This window comes from Mobula hypostoma, chromosome 4, assembly GCF_963921235.1.
Source record: "Mobula hypostoma chromosome 4, sMobHyp1.1, whole genome shotgun sequence".
NCBI classification, from domain to species: Eukaryota; Metazoa; Chordata; class Chondrichthyes; order Myliobatiformes; family Myliobatidae; genus Mobula; species Mobula hypostoma.
The window spans coordinates 83,997,671-84,018,492 of NC_086100.1; the positions used below are offsets into that span (position 1 = coordinate 83,997,671).

The window sequence follows — 20,822 nt, forward strand, 5'->3', positions numbered from 1 at the left end:
AAGGTATTGTCATTCGGCGATTTTTTTTTTCTCTCTCTCGTCTGAGTGCTTAACAAGGTCTCTGAACATGTATGTCCCTTTCCCCACAATTCAGCTCTCACCCTTTCCCAGTTTTCCTTCCACCAGCATCCATATTCAGAGATTCCCTTACCACTTCCGAGGATCTCCTACACAATGTCTTTGCAAATATGCCTCTCTCGCCCCCCCCTTGTATCATTCTGAAATGATGGTTCCCTTCGCAGTGTTAGTTCTGCTCTTCATTCATCCTCAACACGAGAATTTAGGAACTCCAGATATGACCCAGTTGCATGCAGTCGGGGCACCAACTCCAAACTTACTGAGTACTTTGAATCCATGGAAGGCTGGAGATATTTGTGCAACTCCCAAGTATTTTATAATTTAAACAAATATAGTTATTAAACATTCTTGTTTAATAGTTCATTACATGTTCCTAATGTTTCAGATACATTTAAAGTTATGTACTTTTAAAATATAATTCGAGGAGAAATTGTGAAAGGCCCTTGCAGAAGAAAGATTTGCTTCATCATTAGTCAATGGTGAAGTTCCACAGAATGGAAAGTGGCTAATGTTGTTCCATTGTTTAAGAAGGGTAACAAGGCCAAGCCAGGGAACTAGAGGCCAGTCAGCTTGACATCAGTAGTGGGGAAGTTACTGGAGGGATTTTTGTGAAACAGGATCGACCAGCATTGTATAGTCTGAGTAGGAGGAGTCAGCTTGGGGAGTGGGAAGCCTTTCAGAGTTTATTGAAGAGGTAACCGAAAAGCTAGAGGAAGGTGGGGCGGTGGATGTTGTCTATTTAGACATCTTCAAGGCCTTTAACAAAATTCTGCATGGTAGGCTGGTCTGGAGGAATAAGTCCTATGGAAGCCAAGGAGAACTGGTTACATAGATTCAAAATTGGCTTGGAGGTAGGAAGTAAAGTGTGGTTATTGAAGGATATTTTTCAGAATTGGAGGCCAATGACTAGTGGTGTGCTGCAGGGGTTGGTGTTGGGATCTTTATTATAAATTGATTTGGATGTGAATACACAAAATTAAGAGGTGTTGTTTATTGTGAAGCAGGTTATCATAGATCATGGGAATCCTGAACAGTCATTGAACACTACATCATTATTTGTCTTTTGCATGTTTTTTTTTATTTTTGTAATTTATAAAAATTATGTTTTGCACTGTACTGGTGCTACAAAAAAAAATCACACCTTATGTCAGTGATAATAAAACCAGATTCCGATTCAGTTACATACAAATTTTCCAAGTAAAGAGAAATCAAAATAAAGTGCAGATGCTGGAAATCTGAAATAAAAATTGAAAATGCTGGAAACATTCAGAGGGTCAGGCAGCATTTGTGAAAAAGAAATAAAGTTAACATTTCAGATACTAGACCTTCATCAGAACAAGGAGGGTGATAAGATATAGGAGCAGATTTAGGCTATTCAGCCCATCGAGTTTACTCTACCATTCATTCATGGCTGATTTATTATCCCTCTCAACCCAATTCTCCTGCTTTCTCCCCATACTGTTTGACACCCTTACTCATCTGGAGCCTATCAAACTGCACTTTAAATATATCTAATGATTCACCAGTCACTGACTACAGAAATTCCTCACACTCTGAGGCTGTGCCCTCTGCTCCTAGACTCTCCCACTATTGGAAACATCCTTTCCACATCCACTCTTTCTGGGCCTTTCAATATTCGATAGGTTTCAAGAAGATCCAACTTCATTCTTCTAAACTCCAATGAGTATAGAACGGAGCCATCAAATGCCACTCATACATTAATCTTTTGTTTCTGGGATTATTCTCACAAACCTCCTTTGGACTCTCTCCAGTGTCAGCAAATCCTTTCTGAGATAAGAGACCCAAAGCACCTCACAATACTCCAAAAGCTGTCTGACAAATGCCTTATAAAGCCTTAGTGTTACATTTTTACTTTTATCTTCTAGTCCTCTTAAAATGAATGCTATCATTGCATTTGCTTTCCTTACTACTGACTCAACCTTCATGTTAACCTTGGGAAATCCTGCACTAGAACTCCCAAGTTTCTTAGCATGTCCAATCTTTGAATTTGCTCCCTGTTTAGAAATGAGTCTACACCTTTATTCTTTCTACCAAAGTGCATGACCATATACTTGCACACATTGTATTCCATCTGCCAGCTCTTTGCGCATTCTCCTAATCTGTCCAAGACCTTCTGCAGACTCTCTGCTTCCTCAACACTGCCTGCCCCTTCATTTAACTTTCTATCGTCCACAACTTGGCCTCAAAGCCATCAATTCCATTAATCAGATCATTGACATATAACATGAAAGGAAGCAGTCCCAACACCAACTCCTATGGAACATAACTAGTCACCAGCAGCAGATCAGAAAAGCGTCCCTTTATTCCCACTTTTCACATCCTGACACTCAGCCAGTCTTCTGGGAAACAGGGTTTTCAGATACAGAGAAGATGGGGAATACGTAAGTAAGAATAACATGAACTCAGTATTCAGAAGACATACAGCTTACCATCTTGGTTTAAAAAGTGTAGGAAGTCTCATCAAATTAGTTTGATTTCACTGCATATTCTTGATCAATTGATGGATAATGTATTCTTATTTAGAGTCTTTATCTGTAGCGACTACTATCAGTACTTACAATACTTGCCTGCAAATTCTCCCATCATTTTCTCCATCTCCCATTACTAATTCCTGATCCTTTGCTCACTCTGCTAGTGCTAATTCTAAAGCCTCCACCTAGTTCCTTTGCTAATTCTTGATCTGTGCCTTGGTCTTCCATGGTTGTGGTGTGTATTACCCAGCAGTACGGTGGAAAAACGTCCCAAACTCACATCTTCCGCAGCAAGCTCAGGTGGGTAGAGCAGCTACAAAGTGGGGAGAGCACAGTTTTTTTTTAAACCCGTTCAGATGACTTGGCCTCCATTGCTGACCTGCCAACAGGAGACTGTAGTGGTTAAGGGTCAAAACACTCTATGAAGGTTGGGCATCACCTGACAATATCTGCCCTTGACCAAAGGCTAAGGTAACTGAAGAGAGGCTCATCAGGTAACAGAAGAGAGGACCCCAGTGTCTGATGCAAACACCTTTCACACTTAACCCAAGACCTTCAGTTCCAATATCAACCAACCTCATCGGAAAATGCCGGCTTGCATTTATCCTATCTCTAATTTTGTATACCTCTATCAAATCCCTTCTCATTTTCCTACCTTGTAGGGAACAAAGTCCAAACCTATTCAACATTCCCTACAACTCAGATCCTAAAGTCCTGGCAACATCCTTGTAAATTTTCTCTGCACTTTTTCAATCTTACTGATTTCCTTCCTGTAGGAAGGTGACCAAAACTGCCCACGGTACTCCAAATAGACTTCACCAACATCTTATACAATTTCATTGTAACATCCCAGATCCTGTACTCAGTATTGTGATTTATGAAGGCCAATGTGCCAAAAGCTCTGTTTACAACCCTCTCTACCTGTGACACCACTTTCAAGGAATTATGAATCTGTATTCCCAGATCTCCCTGCTGTACCACACTCTGCAGTGGCCTACCGCTCACTGTTTTATTCCTACCCTGGTTTGTCCTCCAAAATTGCAACACCTCCCACTTGTCTACATTAAATTCCATCCGCCATTTTTCAGCCCATTTTTCCAGCTGGTCTAGATCTCACTGCAAGCTTTGATAGCCTTGCTTGCTGTCTACTACACCCTCAATCTTTGTGTCGCCTGCAGATTTGCTGATTCAATTTACCACATTATCATACAGATGGCTGATGTAGATAACAAACAACCACAGACCCAGTACTGATCCCTGCGATTCACCACTTGACACAGGCCTCCAGTCAGAGAGGCAACCATCTTCTACCACTCTATGGCTTCTCTTGCAAAGCCAATATCTATTCTAATTTACTGCCTCATCCTGAAAGCCAAGTGACTACTGTAAACCTTTCTGACCAACCTTCCTCATGGGACTTTGTCAAAGGCCTCGTTAAGGTCTATGTGAACTACATACACTGTCTTTCCTTCATCAAATTTCCTCGGTACTTACTCGAAAAGCTCTGTAAGATCAGTTTATGACCTAACCTCCCTCAGTCAAATATTTTCCCATACCATCTGCTCCTATTGTAAAGGGCATGGAGTCATAGTCACTGTCTCAGAAATACTCACTCACTAAGAAATCTGTCACCTGACCAGTTTCATTTCTTTGTAGCAGATCCAGTGTGGCTTCCCCTCTAGTTGGCCTGTCCGCACACAGTGTCAGGAATCCATCCTAGATACACCTAAAAAATTCTGCCCTATCTAAACCTTTTGCACTGAGGGGGCACATTAACTTTAGGGAATTTGAAGTCAACCATGACAATATCACGGATATTTCTTAACCTTTTCAAAATCTGCCTCACAATTCATTCCTTGGTGGCTCTGTTGCTATTTGGGGGGTGGGGTGGAATGTTATAGAATACTCTTAATAGAGTGATTGCTCCCATCCTGTTTCTTACTTCTGCCCACACTGACTGAGCAGACAAACCATCCAGGACATCCTTCCTTTCCACAGCTATGACACTATCCCAGATTAGCAATACCACTCCCCCAGCTCTTTTAGCTCCCTCGCTGTTCGTTTAGAAACATCTAAACCCTGGAATAGCCAGCAACCATTCCTGCCACAGTGACCTCCAAGTCTCCATAATGGCCCCATTGTCACAGCTCCATGTACTGTCCTATGCTCTAAGTTCATTGCTCTCATTCCTGATACTTCTTACAATGAATTATACATTTTTAAAGCCATCCAACTGACTGTAATTTTGCCCTAACTACTAACTATCCTTCTTCACCATCTCGCTGCAGGCTGCGTCTACCCAATTGTTCTATCTTCTGATTTATCACTCTTGTACCTATCCCCTTGCCAAATTAGTTTAAACCCTCCCTAACAGTTCTAGCAAAGTCTGCAAGGATATGTCACCCTCGAGTTCAGGTGTAACCAGTCCCTTTTATGCAGGTCATACCTTCCCCAGAAGAGATCCCAATGACCCACAAATCTGAAATCCTTCTCACATACCAATTCTTCAAGCACATATTACTTAAGCTTACAAAAGGTTCAGAGAGCTAGGTAATGTTGGAGATCTAGAAGATTATAAGGCTAACAGGAAGGAGCTTAAAAAGGAAATTAGGAGAGCCAGAAGGGGCCATGAGAAGGCCTTGGCGGGCAGGATTAAGGAAAACCCCAAGGCATTCTACAAGTATGTGAAGAGCAAGAGGATAAGACATGAAAGAATAGGACCTATCAAGTGTGACAGTGGGAAAGTGTGTATGGAACCAGAGGAAATAGAGGTACTTAATGAATATTTTACTTCAGTGTTCACTATGGAAAAAGATCTTGATGATTGTAGTGAGACTTGCAGCAGACGGAAAAGCTTGAGCATGTAGATATTAAGAAAGCAGATGTGCTGGAGCTTTTGGAAAGCATCAAGTTGGATACGTTCCCGGGACCAGATGAGATGTACCCCAGGCTACTGTGGGAGGCGAGGGAAGAGATTGCTGAGCCTCTGGCGATGATCTTTGAATCATGAATGGGGATGGGAGAGGTTCTGGAGGATTGGAGGGTTGTGGATGTTTTTTCCTTTATTCAAGAAAGGAAGTAGAGATAGCCCAGGAAATTATAGACCAGTAAGTCTTACTTCAGTGGTTGGTAAGTTGATGGAGAAGATCCTGAGAGGCAGGATTTATGAAAATTTGGAGAGGTATAATATGATTGGGAATAATCAGTATGGCTTTGTCAAGGGTAGATCGTGCCTCATGAGCCTGATTGAATTTTTTTGAGACTTGACTAAACACATTGATGAAGGAAGAGCAGTAGATGTACTGTACATGAATTTCAGCAAGGCATTTGATAAGGTACCCCACGCAAGGCTTATTGAGAAAGTAAGGAGACACGGGATCCAAGGGGACATTGCTTTGTGGATCCGGAACTGGCTTGCCCACAGAAGGCAAAGAGTGGTTTTGGATGGGTCATATTCTGCATGGAGGTCTGTGACCAGTGGTGTGCTTCAGGGATCTGTTCTGGGACCCTTACTCTTCGTGATTTTTATAAATGACTTGGATGAGGAAGTGGAAGGATGGGTTAGTAAGTTTGCTGATGACACAGAGGTTGGAGGTGTTGTGGATAGTGTGGAGGGTTGTCAGAGGTTACAGCAGGACATTGACAGGATGCAAAACTGGGCTGAGAAGTGGCAGATTGAGTTCAACCCAAGTAAGTGTGAAGTGGTTTATTTTGGAAGCTCAAATACGATGGCAAAATATGGTATTAATGGTAAGACTCTTGGCAGTGTGGAGGATCAGAAGGATCTTGGGGTCCGACTCCATAGGATGCTCAAAGCAGCTGCGCAGGTTGGCTCTGTGGTTAAGAAGGCGTACAGTGTATTGGCCTTCATTAATCGTGGAATTGAATTTCGGAGCCGAGAGGTAATGTTGTAGCTGTATAAGGTCCTGGTCAGACCCCAATTGGAGTACTGTGCTCAGTTCTGGTCGCCTCACTACAGGAAAGATGTGGAAGCCATAGAAAGGGTGCAGAGGAAATTTACAAGGATGTTGCTTGGATTGGGGAGCATGCCTTATGAGAATAGGTTGAGCGAACTCGGCCTTTTCTCCTTGGAGCGACAGAGGTTGAGGGGTGACCTGATAGAGGTGTATAAGATGATGAAAGGCATCGATCGTGTAGATTGTCAGAGGCTTTCCCCAGGGCTGAAATGGTTGCCACAAGAGGACACAGGTTTAAGGTGCTGGGGAGTAGGTACAAAGGAGATATCAGGGGTTAAGTTTTTTATGCAGAGAGTGGTGAGTGCGTGGAATGGGCTGCCGGCAATGGTGGTGGAGGCAGATACAATAGGGTCTTTTAAGAGACTTTTGGATAGATACATGGAGCTTAGTAAAATAGAGGGCTATGGGTAAGCCTAGTAATTTCTAAAGTAGGGACATGTTTGGCACAACTTTGAGGGCCGAAGGGCCTGTATTGTGCTATAGATTTTTTATGTTTCTATATTCATCTGCTGAACCTTCCTATTCTTACCCTTACCTGTGCGTGACACAGGCAGTAATCTAGAGTTGACCACCCTTTAAGTCATGCTTTTCAGCTTCCTACCTAGATCCTTATATTCGCTCTTCAGGACTTCATCCCTCTTCCTAGCTATGTCATCGGTGGCAATATGTACCATGACTTACAGCTGTTCACCCTCCCCAACCTGAGACATGCCTTACCCTGCCACCCGGGATGCAATATACCATTCAGTAATCTCTGTCACAACCACAAAATTTCCTATCTGTTCCCCTAACTATTGAATCCCTATCAATCACCACAACTCTCCTCTTCTACCCCCATCCTTCTGAGTCACAGTGCAGGACTGAGTGCCAGAGACCTGACTGCTGTGGCTTTCCCCGGTAGGTTGTTGCCACTCAACAGTATCCAAAGTAGTATATTTGTTATTGAAGGAAACGTCCACAGGGGTAATCTTCAATGACTGCTTATCTCTTTTCCTCTCCTGACAATCACCCAGTTACCCCTGTCCTGTAACTATCTCCCTGTATCTCTGGTCAATCAAACCGTCAGCCTCCCAAAAGACCCTGAGTTCTCCAACTCCAGCTCCCTGGAATTGTTTTCCCTTTGATGCCTATTCAATTTTTCCATGATTCCTTGATGCCACACTTGGTCAATGTTTCCTTGATTCCAAAGGTAGTGCATCTGACTTCACCTCTGGAATTCAACTCTTTGATTTATCTTCGGACCAAAGCCATGATGAAGTAGTCCCAGTGAAATCTAAACTGGGCTTAGCCGAATAGGTCATTGGTGAATACAAACTTCAATGTCAACAATTCTCTCCAACACTTTGCTGATGATTTACAGGAATCTGATTGAACAGTGATTAGTTCTTATTGGATTTGTCATTCTTTGGGTCAACAAGGGCACATCTGGGCAGTTATTCATATCAACGAAGACATGTCAGTGTTTTAACTACACAGGAATAGTTAGTTAAAGACATGGTCAGTTCTGGAGTACGCTTACTGGAATGCTGTTTAGTCCAGAGACATGCCTGTATCCTGTGCACTCAGCTGTCTGTTGATTATCATATGAAGCAAATTAAACTGGCTGAAGGCCACCTTCTATGCCAGGATCTCAGGAGGGAATTGGGTTGGATCATTGACTTTGCTTTGAATGAACAATTTTGAAAGCACTTCTGTCATTTGTTCAGCATTCACATTGGTCCCCAGTATCTTTGTGGACAGTGACGTTCTTGGAACCTTCTCTCTTTGGCTGTTTAATTGTTCACTACTATTCCCAATTAGATGTGGTAGGGCTGCAGAATTTCAATCTAATCTGTTGGCTTGGTTCTCCCTGTGCATGTTATTTCACTATCTAGCACACAAGACTTCCTGTTTTATGACTTCACCAGCTTGGCACTTTAATTTTCAGGTTTGCTCATTGTTGACCTTGGCAAGCACTTCGCACCTCCAGCCAGTTGAGCCCCTGGCTGGATATTAATGAAAGACTGTGTGATACTCTAGGATCTGCTGCGCCTTGCAGTGGCCACCCACACACATCTGCCGAAGCTAAATTGGTGAGGTTGAGGTCAACACAGTTTATCCCGAATCCTGAAGGTTAGTAATGACATTACTATGCCACTTTTGATTATGGATATTGAAGTCTCCCATCAAGTATACGTTTAGTGCCCTGCCTACTTTCAGTACTTCTTTCAAGTATTGTTCAATATGGATTTATGCTGGGTTATCAGATGAGTGAAGGTGAAGCTACAGTAATAATCAGGAAATTTTCTTGCCCATGTTTGAATTGATGTTATAAGATTTCACAAGTTCTGGAGTTAAGAGGGCTCACAAGATTTCCTATCCTATTTATTACCACAAACAAATCTCTTATGTGGTAACAATGAACTCTTGATCGCTCAATCTACCTTGCATGGCCCTTGACTTTGTCTGTAACCATTACATTAAATCCTGTATTTTTACTAGCTCCATGTAATTGTGTATGGAATTACCTGTCTGGATGGCATGCAAACAAAAGGGTTTCAGTGCATTTTGGTACATACGACAATTGTACATTTAATACTATCCTCCCCCTTCTGGTAGGTTTGTCCAGCCGACGATTTCAGGACCTACCAGAAACTGTGACCTAGCATGTTGTGTGTGTACAATGATGTCAGGTTGTTAACTAATCTGTCAGACAATCAACTTAAGACACTAATTCCCAGATACAAGTGGAGAAGGCATTGTAAGATTGGCTTGGAAGGACTTTGCCTCATTTGGTGTCTGAACTGATGCCAAACAGTCTGACCAGTTTTATTATTTCATTGAATGTAGTGGTTATTGTAGTGCTGAGTAGCATGCTGGGAAATTACAAAGGGCATTAATGAGTTAACAATAATAAGGGGGGAGGCGGTCTGAGGTTGTATGAAGACTAGATCAGACAAGGACAGCAAATTTCCTTTGTGTTAGGACATTAGTCAGCTAGTTTTTTTTAAATCGATGCCAATAACTGGTTTGCTTCTTCAATTCCCCAGCTGCCATAGTGGAATTTGAACTCAATTTTTGGATTGTTGGTTCAGCAATTAAGCTGATAGACATCTGGGCTATCACTCAGGAATATAATTGAACAAAACAATGATACCATCAAAAGGAGCTTTATTATGATTTTGATGATCAATCCTTGCTCAAAAAAGTGGCTTTTAAAGGAACACATTAAAAAAAAGAAAGCAATGCAAGGATTTAAGGAGAGACTGGTGGCTTAAAGGGCCAAAAAGTTACCAAAATCCCAGAGATAGAATATCCAATGCATCATCAATCAGATATCTAGATGACACTACATACTAGAATATTATTATTGACTTCACATTTTCTACACATTGTTCTTTTCAAGCTTAAAACATACTGCACAACCCTCAAAACACAAGTTTCTCTACATCCAAAGTACACTTTACATAACAAATATAAAGCATATTCTGTCTTGAAGACAAGCCAACTGTTACAAAAATAACAACCATTTTGCAATTCATTTATTTGTAAAAAAAAAGGTTACCAGTTACTTACAGCTTTAAAAAATGTCCCTTACCCTCTGAAAAATATACACCCACTACTTCTGAAATACAAACTCAAAATGACAGCTTCTCTTCCTTGCTACTGAGCAGATCTGATTAAATGTTCATACTTACACTGAAGGTCGGTGCGTTCCATACAGTAACTAATACTTGGGAAGAGAGCTACCCAGGTGGAATCTAACCATAAAGTACAGATTGCTTTATGTAGAAGAATGGATACTTGGAAGTGAACTGCAATTTCCATTAATCCAAATTCTGTGATTAAACCATTAAATAAACTGTATCACTTTGAGCCTTCGTGATTGGAGTTATTCAAAAGTACTTAATATTTGCTGGATTTGTAATACACACTATTTGCATTTTCATCCAGATTACAGGGCGGTTGGTGGATATACAGTAACAGCCACAACCATACTGTGCATCACTGCCAGAGTTAATTAATGCAAAGACTCGTTTTTCTTGTACATCATGCACCAAATTGACATTGTTTTCCAGCAGTTTACACAAAAATATTCTTGTCTTGTACAACTAAAATATAACCACCTCAGTGCTGAAGATTATACATAGATAAGCACAACATACAACAAAATGTGATAAAATACCTACTTTGCAACCCTGCACTAGGGACGGTAAAGTCCGTTCACAAAAGGCACAGTTGGTCATAGGAGATCTGCCTTCAAGCTCTCAGCAGCCCTGAAAGGGTCTGGTTATTACCTTTGACTGCACATTCTCAGTGCACTTAAGCAAAATCTTTCCTGCCATCTTTCCATCTGACAAAGTTGCACTGAGATCCTAATAATACTTTTCTTTTGTAACACTCCATGAAGAGTTTGGGGACAGCAAATGTTGACTTTTGCTCAAAGTTAAGAGCTATGAAAGCCTTTAGGCTGTAAGATTTTCATTTGCTAACGGAACATTGAGGCCATTGGGTTATGTCAGGAGTATAAAATATAATTGAAAAGTATAACAACATCAGCTGCTGGGGCTGGAGTTATGGCTAAGTCTCATTAATATCACACATTCCTTGCCTATTTTTCTCTGTTGAAGTCTCTTTTTCTTCATTGCTTTATCTCACTCTCCTTAGAATCTGCCTGACTATTGACTCCCATTCTTTCACCAAAAGCTCAGCGGAGAATTCATTATGTTTAAGCAAGTTGTTTACTCCAGCATTATCAATCATCTCTTATTAAATCTATTTGGCCTAGGATGATCTACCTGTCAGAAGATTAACTCCTGGCAAATGGGGAACAACATTTCCATCTCCACTGCATTCTCCGAAGCTGTACATGTCATCGCAGCCTCCTGCATGCTATTAATCAGTAAACCTGATTCACAAGGTATACAAGTTAGTACTAGGGACCAGAATACCAATGACTGGCCCTTTCTTCTGGGCCTACAGACCCATTCCACTAATTGGCTGTTGCACTGGGAGCAGTCTGCCCAAACTGCTCCTTGAACAAATCAATGGCCACTAATTCAACAGGCACTTTTCTGTAATTCAGAGTTTGTCTCCTCCCAAGATAGTTCGTTTTTAGATAAATCCAAAAATAGAAGAGGCAAAATTAATGGCTTGTTGTGGCAAAAATAACAGCTCCATTTGACCTTTGTGATTGAGTCATTAATACTCTTACTACATTCCTGTAGAATTTTTATGCCAAATTCAGATCTCAGTATGTGCTCATCAATAGCAATTCCTCACTGAGCTGTGCACTAGAAATAGCATAATGTAGCAAGACATAATTTACAAAAAAACTGTCACTGAGCTGAACATTAAAATAATATATACAAAAACATAAAATAATTAAGTTAAATAAAAAGCATATATAAACTGAAGTCACCCAACATAGTGCATTTTGAATATTTCCTTGACAGAAGTGGAGGGCTAGGAAAGGCAGCAGGGTGATAGTCCACAGATGGAAACCCAAGTTTTGCAATTCCTGCTGCTTTCAAGCACCAGGTATTCCACTTAGATAATTAAAGATATTATTCGGGTGAGTGTTTAGCCATGAATAAAGCTTTGTGTTATACAATTTTCTGCCCGACTGCAGACATTTTAGCCTCCATAGTCGTGAATGTGCACACCCTACATAAGCTTTTAGGGTTGATCAGATGGATACTGTAAGCCAATTATCCAAGATTAGTTAACCGATTCCAAGTTCAGGTAATGCTTCCCAACCTCCAGTTGACAACAAAAGAAAAGAAAAACAAATATCTATAACAGAATACTCAATAAGATGCAAAATATAGATCTGTGCAGGCGGTGTGCCAAGTCCATTTCTCACCCGTCTCTTAAGTCACCCAGCATAATTCAGCTTCCAAACCTAAAAGTTCTTGGTTCACCTTGCAACATGTGATGTATTGGTTTTACATACTCCTGTAATCCATTCCATGCATTCTAAAGTTCCCAGTGATGCAAATAAGTTATTGGGAGTTTTAATTTAAAAATAACAAGATCTCCAAATTGAGGTTCAGGAAGTTCAATTCATGAATCAAGTTCTATGAAAATAGATATTACCTAGGCTTGGTGAAGGTATCATACATTAAATTGCTAGATTTGGTGATCCTATGGCAATATTAATCATTTTATTAACTTCCTCTTAAACATTATTGAAAATTATATTTTATATTGTGTCTTCCATTATGCTGGAAATATTGCCCATAACAGTGATCACATCAAACACTCATTTTTACACAAATCCTACCCAACTAATTTTACTTGCCCATATTCCAATCAATGTTGTCACAAATTCTACCACTCAACTACACAATGTGGGCAATTCACAGCAGTCAATTAACATACCAACCCTCATGAATTTGAGATATGGAACAAAGCCAGAGCACCCGGAGGAAACCCATACAGTCACAGGGAGAACATGCAAACTCCACTCAAACACATGTGTACCGTGCTCACCGATGAGGAGTGAAGTAAATAGCTGGGAAGTTGATTGATGAGAGAGATACAGAGCTGGAGAAGGGGGAATCTGATAGAAGAGGACAGAAGGCTATGGAAAAAAAGGGAAGAAGCACCAGAGGGAGGTGATGGGCAGGCAAGGAGATAAGGTGAGAGGGAAAAGGGAATGGGGAATGGTGAAGGTGGGGGGAGGCATTACCGAAAGTTAAAGTATCTACTCATGCCATCAGGTTGGAGGCTACCCAAACAGAATATAAAGTGTTGCTCCTCCAACCTCAGTGAGGCCTCATCGCAATAGTGGAAGAGGCCATGGATTGACATATCGGAATGGGAATGGGAAGTGGAATTAAAGTGGGTGACCACTGGGAGATCCCACTTTTTCTGGTGGACGAAGCGTAGATGGTCAGCGAAGCGGTCTTCCAATCTACGACAGGTCTCACTGATATACAGGAGGCCACAGTGGGTGCACCAGATACAATAGATGACCCCAACAGACTCACAGGTGAAGTGTCGCCTCACCTGTTTGGGTTCCTAAATGGTAGTGAGGGAGGAGGTGTAGGGGTGTAGGGGCAGGTGTAGCTCTTGCTCCATTTGTAAGGATGTGCCAGAAGGGAGATCACTGGGGAGAGATGAATGGACAAGGGAGTCACATAGGGAGTGATCCCTGTGGAAAGCAGAAAGTGGGGAGAGGGAAAGATGTGCTTGATGGTAGGATCCCATTGGAGATGGCCAAAGTTATGGAGAATTATTTGCTGGACGCGGAGGCTGGTGGGGTGATAGGTGAAGACAAGAGGAACCCTATCCCTGGTAGGGTGGCGGGAGATGGGGTGAGGGCAGACGTGCAAAATGGAAGAGATGCAGTTGAAGGCAGCATTGTTGGTGGAGGAAGGGAAGCCCTTTCCTTGAAGAAGGAGGACATCTCCTATGTTCTGGAATGAAAAGCCTCATCCTAAGGGCAGATGCGGCGGAGACAGAGGAATTGAGAGAATGGGGTGGCATTTTTACAGGTAAATAGGTGTGAAGAGATATAGTCAATGTAGTTGTGAATGTCAGTGAGTTTATAATACACATCAATAGCTAAGTTGTCTCCAGAGATAGAGGGAGATCGAGAATGGGAAGGGAGGTGTTAGAACTAGACCAGGTAAATTTGAAGGCAGGGTGGAAGTTGGAGGCAAAGTTGATGAACTCAAAGAGCTCTGCATTGGTGGAGGAAGCAGCAGTAATGTATTATCGATGTTTGTATTTTTTAAAGTAAATTAGCACTTGATATATTGGATCAAGAGAGATGAGGCAATGTAACTGAATGGACGATTCACAGTCCATAATTATCTAAGGGACGCAGGCATGTGGGCAAGTGGCATAACTGCCTGCAGTGCCACAGATTTGGTATTCTTACCACTGGGAACTCAGGAAATGGATTCTGATCTATAACTATATCAGTATCATAAAATGCTTGAAATGAGGCTCAACATTTTTTTAAGAATGTGCTACAGGAAAATAATTGTCTTATATAGAACCCTCAGAGGCAGACACCATTCCTCCAGAGGAAGTTTTAGTTAGGTTGTCTCTCTCTACCAATTGGCATTGGGTGGGAGCTGGAGATCCTCTTTCAAGGCCTATACTTCTCATTGTATCGGTGGATTGTCACGCAGCCATGGTAGGAAATGGGCCTGGGCATGGCTGCCATTGCTGTGATGATTCCTGTTGCTGGGTCGTAACATGTGATGGTATCAGAGGCCTCTCCTGTTTCTTTTCTGCCACCCAGGATGTAGATCTTCCCATTGCATACCGACATCCCACAGCTCTCCTGTGTGTCAAAGAGGAAACAGAATGTACGATAAATCAGTTTATAAAAGACCACAACATCTGGTAACTCAGTTACCTATTATTGGATTAACATTGAATGCAACAACTGATAGTCTATGAACTTCTTTTAAATGGCATTTTTCAGCAGTGGAGGATGAAGGGAAACCTGAGTTTATAAGATTATGAGAGGCATGGATAGAACAGACAGTATCTTTTTTCAAAGGCAAGCCTTTGAGGTAAGGGGTTAAATCGAAGCAGGTGCATGGGGCAAGATTTATTTTATTACTACACAGAGTGGTGGGTGCCTGGAATGAGCAGCCAGAGATGGTGGTAGAAGCAAATATGGCAAGAGGCATTTAAGATAGAGACATGAATAAGCAGAGAATGGAGGGATATGGACCTTGTCAAGGTAGAATGGAACACTTCAGTTAGGTGTTTATTTCGTTTTGGCAACTATCGTGGTCGGAAGGGTCTGTTCCTTTCTTATACTGTTCTATGTTCTATTCCATCTTTAGCAGAGTCCAGAAGTTTCAGAGTATGGAAATGGGCCGTACAGCCCAAAACAGCAGTGACCATAAAACACCCGTCTTATAGTTATCCCATTTTTATTCTCCCAACAGCCCTGCGTCCTAATGGTAATCTACTGTGATCCCTGGACTGACTGTACCAGGGGTTGATTGGACCTGTGAGGCAGTAGCTCTACGATGCTGCACAGATAAGTATGCCTGCAAAGATCAGAATGAGAACCTTGTTTCATATCACCGGCACGTGTCGTGAAATTTACTAACTTTGCGGCAGCAGTACAATGCAATACATGTTAAGTATAGAAAATAACGGAGTTACAGTAAGTATGTTTATGTCTATATTAAATTGTTGAATTAAATAAACAGTGCAAAAACAGAAATAATAAAGTAGTGAGTGTATTCTTGCTGGATGTTTCATTAAATGACACCCAGCTTTTGATTCAAACAGCATCAGCAGAGTTACAGTAAAGTAAGGTACTGTCTGGGATGAGATAACGAGTGGAAGGAGGTTAGTAGAAATGAGAACAGCCTCCTAACTTACTCAATAACTGTTACCAAAAGCACCCAGTCCCTCTATATTCATGCATTGCACTTTGTTTGCTTTTCTCTATGTTTCTCTGCCATGTCAGTCTCTCCCTTGCTGATTTTACCTCAGCATTCACACTGAACATTTCCGGTTCTAAATCAAAGCACTTCTAGTTGGTTTCAGTCTCCTACTCCATGTGTTTCACCTGGGAATCTTTTGTTTCAGTATACTCGTCACACACAAGTATGATGTGATGATACTGGGAAAATGGAATCTCCACAACTCTCCTTAGTACTAAAATGAATTGTAAAATCACTTTTAGGAAACACTGAAATTCTTGATTAATACTACCAGAATTGATGACAAGCACTAAAGCAGAAAATATCATTGGTTGAAGCCAATTCCATTAAACCTTGTTGCCAATTTGCTGAACTCGGTTAAGACAGGATACAGGGTGACAGACTAGAGATTATTTCATTGTTTTCAGAGAAAACACTTGAGAAAATTCTGAGAACTTTCAGAGTTCTGAGAAAATTAGGAACAATGCAATGAGATCACATGATGGACACTTTCACAGTAGAAGTGCTGTGAAAATGCCCCTCAGAACAGATGTTATAATGATTACCTGTCTGCTGAAGGTATTCACCGCATGTATCCAGTAGTCCTCAACTGGATCGTAGCAGTAGATGGACTTGGTCAGACCCCCAGCCACGTATATAAGGTTATTCAAGGACACCGCAGTAATACATCGTTTAGCAATGGGAATGGGGGCACGCAGCAGCCAAACACTGGTTGTAGGGTCATAACACTGAACCTGTTGGAGGAAATAAATACCTGCATTTGTATGGCATCTTTCATGACCTCAGGATGTGCCCAAATGGAACAGATACGGTTAATAATTAAAGATACATGTAAGGCTACTGAAGGAAATGTGTGATTATATCACTGTAACTGTGAAAATCAACTATAACACAAATATGCAAAGAACTACTGTAAAAATACTAAAACACTCACAGGCATTGCAGCAAATGGGTAGATGCATGTAGATGTACATATATATATATATAGGCATCCTAAAACAGTAATATTTACATTGTTACAGTAATAAATATGCAGATAGATACTGAAGCATTTAATTTTGCATTATACAGTACTGTGCAAAAGTCTTAGGCACATGTAAAAAATTCTGTAAAGCAAAGATGCTTTCAAAAGTAATGAAATTATAAGTTTCCTACTATCAATAAATTTACTATAAAGAGCAGTAAATAGTAAAAAACTAAATCAAATCAATTCTTCTTTTGCATAGTACTGTATATGCACTTAGCAAGAGTGACCAGGAACAAGAACAGACTGTTTACTCTTCGTCTAAGAGAAATCAAAGACATTTAAGGTGAACCCACTGTAACTGACCAATTTACGACCAGCTAATAATATACTTGGAAGAGAGCCTGGTGTGCTCCTGCCCTTTATAGTTCTGTATTACAATGAGTCTGAAGTAGGTTTAATTTTACTGGCACAGTAAGTCATAAAATTTGCAGTTTTTCAGCAGCTGTACATTACAATACATAAAAAGCTATAAATTATAGTAAGACATATATATTTAAATAAGTAGAGTAAAATGAGAGCAAATATAAATACTGAGGTAGTGTACATGGGTTTGTTGTCCATTTAGAAATCCAATGGCAGAGGGGAAGAAGCTGTACCTAAAACATTGAGTGTGTGTCTTCAGGCTCTGTACATTGTCCCCTGATGGTAGTAATGAGAAAAGGGCATGCCCTGGGTGATGGAGGTCCTTAATGATGGATGCCTCCTTTTCCGAGGCATCACCTTTTGAAGATGTCCGCGATGCTAGGGAGGCTTGTGTCCATGATAGAGCTGGCTGAGTTTGCAACTTACTACAACTCTTTTTCCGATCCTGTGTAGTGGCCCCTCCATACCAAATGGTGATGCAACCAGAATGCTCTCCGTGGTACATATGTAGAAATTTGCTAAAGTCTTTGGTGACATACCAAATCTCCTCAAATTCCTAATAAATATAGCCACTCTTGAGCCTTCTTTGTAATTGTATCAATATGTTGGTCCCAGGATAGACCTTCGGAGATGTTGACGCCCAGGAAAGAGAAACTGCTTATCCTTTTCACTGCTGATCCCTCGATGAGGTCTGGTGTGTGTTCCCTCGATTTCCCCTTCCTGAAGTCTATAGTCAATTCCTTAGTCTTACTAACATAGTTGCTGTTGCAACACCACTTAACCAGCTGATCTTCTCAATCCTGTGTGTCTCCTCATTACCATCTGAAATTCTGCCAACAATAGTCACATTGTGAGCAAATTTATAGATGGTGATTGAGCTGTGCTTGACTACACAGTCGTGGGTGTAGAGAGGGTAGACCAGTAGGCCAGGCACACATGCTTAAGGTGCGCTGGGGTTTGTTGGTCAGCGAGGAGCAGATGTTATTTTCGATCCATACTGACTGTGGTCTCCTGATGAGGAAGTTCAGAATCCAGTTGCAGAGAGAGGTACAGAGGCCCAGGATTTGAAGCTTATCGATTCGTACTGAGGGTACGATTTGTTGAACGTTGTGTTGTATCAATAATTAGCAGCCTGATGTAAGTTCTGCTATTGTCCAGGAGATCCAAAGCACAGTGGAGAGCCACTGAGGTTGCATCTACTGTCGACCTACTGTGGCGATAGACAAAATGCAGCGGGTCTAGATCCTCGATTAGGCAAGGGTTGATTCTGGCCGTAACCAACCTGCCTCTCAAAGGATTTCATCACAGTAGATGGGAGTGCAACCAGGTGACAGTCATTGAGGCAGCTCACTCTGCTCTTCTTGGGCACTGTTGTCTCCATTTTGAAATAGGTGGAATCTCTGAGTGCCACACTGAGAGACTGAAAATGTCTTGTACACATACAGCATCAGGGCCTAGGGCCTGACGCCTTCCGAGGGATCCCCCTCTTGAAAGATGTCCTGACGCCGGCCTCCCTTTCAAAGCGTGCACGAAACGCATTGAGCTCACCTGGGAGAGAAGCAGCACAGCGCAGTTTGATATCATTTCCCACTTTGGAATCAACTGCCATAGAACCTGCGACTAAACTAAGCATGTTGGGAGGTCACTAGTTCCATTTCTTTTTGGCTCCTGTTTAACAGGTCGATGCTCGATCCTGACTTTGGTTGTGTCAGTGTGGAGTTTGCACTTTCTCCCAATGACCGAAAGGGTTTACCCTGGGTGCTCAGATTTCTTCACAATCGTCACCACCTTGTGTACAGAGTAGATGGGCGCATAAATGGGAGAACTGCCAGGTTTGATGGCTCTGGGCCTTTCCTCACTGAAATTCAGAAGCATGAGGGATGCCCTCATCGAAACCTATCAAATGTCGAATGGCCTCGATAGAGTGTACGTATAAAAGATGCTTCCTATTGTGGGGGGTATCTAAGACCAGAGGGGACAGCCTCGAAATAGAGGGGGGTCCTTTTAGAATGGAGATGAGAGGGAATTTCTTCAGCCAGAAAGTGGGGAATCTGTGGAACTCACTGCCACAGGCGACTGCGGAGGGCCGGTCATAGGCCATATTTAAGGCAGAGGTTGACAGTCAGGGCACGAAAGGATATGGGGAGAAGGCAGGAGATTAGGGCTGACAGAGAAAGTGGATCAGCCACGATGAAATGGTAGAGCAGACTTTTATGTGCCAAATGGCCTAATTCTTCTGCTATATCTTATGGTCTTACAGTAAATAAAAATAGGGATTAATTGGAAGCTAATGTGAACCTCATGAAGAACTGTCTCCTTTAGCGTCTTTATTGGTAAAGATCAAAGAAGCAGATTAGAGCATGAAACGCATAACAACTCCCTTCATTATCAAGTCTGGAGGAGACTAGATCAGCCCTCACTGATAAGCATAATCACTGTGCCCCCTGATAAACATTGTTTGTGTGATTCTGTGTAAGAACGTGTGGGTAAGCATGGATATGTCAACAGAGCCAGAGAGAGATGCAGCATGAAAACAGGGCCTTTGCCCACTGACTCCATGTCGACCATCACACACCCGTTTTTCAGCAATCCCACCCTCTCCACAGTCCCATTCAACCCTGACAGACTCTGCCACTCGCCTACGAGTATTTATAGTGGACGATTACCCTGTGAATTCACATATCTGTGGGAGATGGAAGGAAACCGAGGTACAGTTGGGCCGGGGGGTGGACCCTGGCAATCAATGGACAAACATGCAAACTCCACACAGTCAACAACAGATACCAAGATTGAACCCGGGTTACTGGAGCTGTGAGACAGCAGTTTACCAGCTGTGGCACAGGGGCAACACGGTAGCATAGTGGCTAGCACCATCTTTAACAGTTCCAGCGACCTGGGTTCAATTCCCCCCACTGTCTGTACGTTTTCCCTGTGACTGGGCGAGTTTCCTCCGGGTGCTTCAGTTCCCTCCCACAGTAGGTTGGTAGGTTAATTGGTTATTGTAAATTGTCCCGAGATTAGGCCAGGATTAAATCGGGAGTTGCTAGGCCGCACAGATCCAAGGGCTGGAAGGGTCTTGTTTCTCATTACATGCAAACAGTTACACGTGTGTCTGTGTGGGTGTATCTGTGTAAGTGTGTGTGAGTGTATCTGTGTAAGTCTGCGTGAGTGTCTGTGTGTGTATCTGTGTACCTGTGTGTGTGTGTCTGTGTGGGTATCTGCGTACGTGTGTGTGAGTGTCTGTGTGGGTATCTGTGTACGTGTGTGTGTGTCTGTGTGTGTATCTTTGAACCTGTGTGTGTGTGTCTGTGTGGGTATCTGCGTACGTGTGTGTGAGTGTCTGTGTGGGTATCTGTGTACATGTGTGTGAGTGTCTGTGTGGGTGTCTGTGTGGGTATCTGTGTACATGTGTGTGAGTGTCTGTGTGGGTATCTGTGTACGTGTGTGTGAGTGTCTGTGTGGATGTATGTGGAGT

At 42.0% G+C, this 20,822-nt stretch overlaps 1 protein-coding gene across 3 annotated transcripts in view; it reads right to left on the minus strand.

Moving 5' to 3' along the window:
* Window positions 1-9,690: 9,690 nt before the first annotated feature.
* The window catches only part of klhl24a (kelch-like family member 24a), a 35,244-nt gene continuing 24,112 nt past the window's right edge, over window positions 9,691-20,822 (minus strand). For all 3 annotated transcript variants that reach the window (XM_063046073.1, XM_063046074.1, XM_063046075.1), the window contains 2 exons: window positions 16,503-16,691; window positions 9,691-14,828 (listed from right to left, as the gene is read on the minus strand). In XM_063046073.1, the coding sequence (XP_062902143.1) occupies window positions 14,631-14,828; window positions 16,503-16,691 (387 nt within the window). In that variant the 3' untranslated portion in view covers window positions 9,691-14,630. The remainder of the gene's footprint in view (window positions 14,829-16,502; window positions 16,692-20,822) is intronic.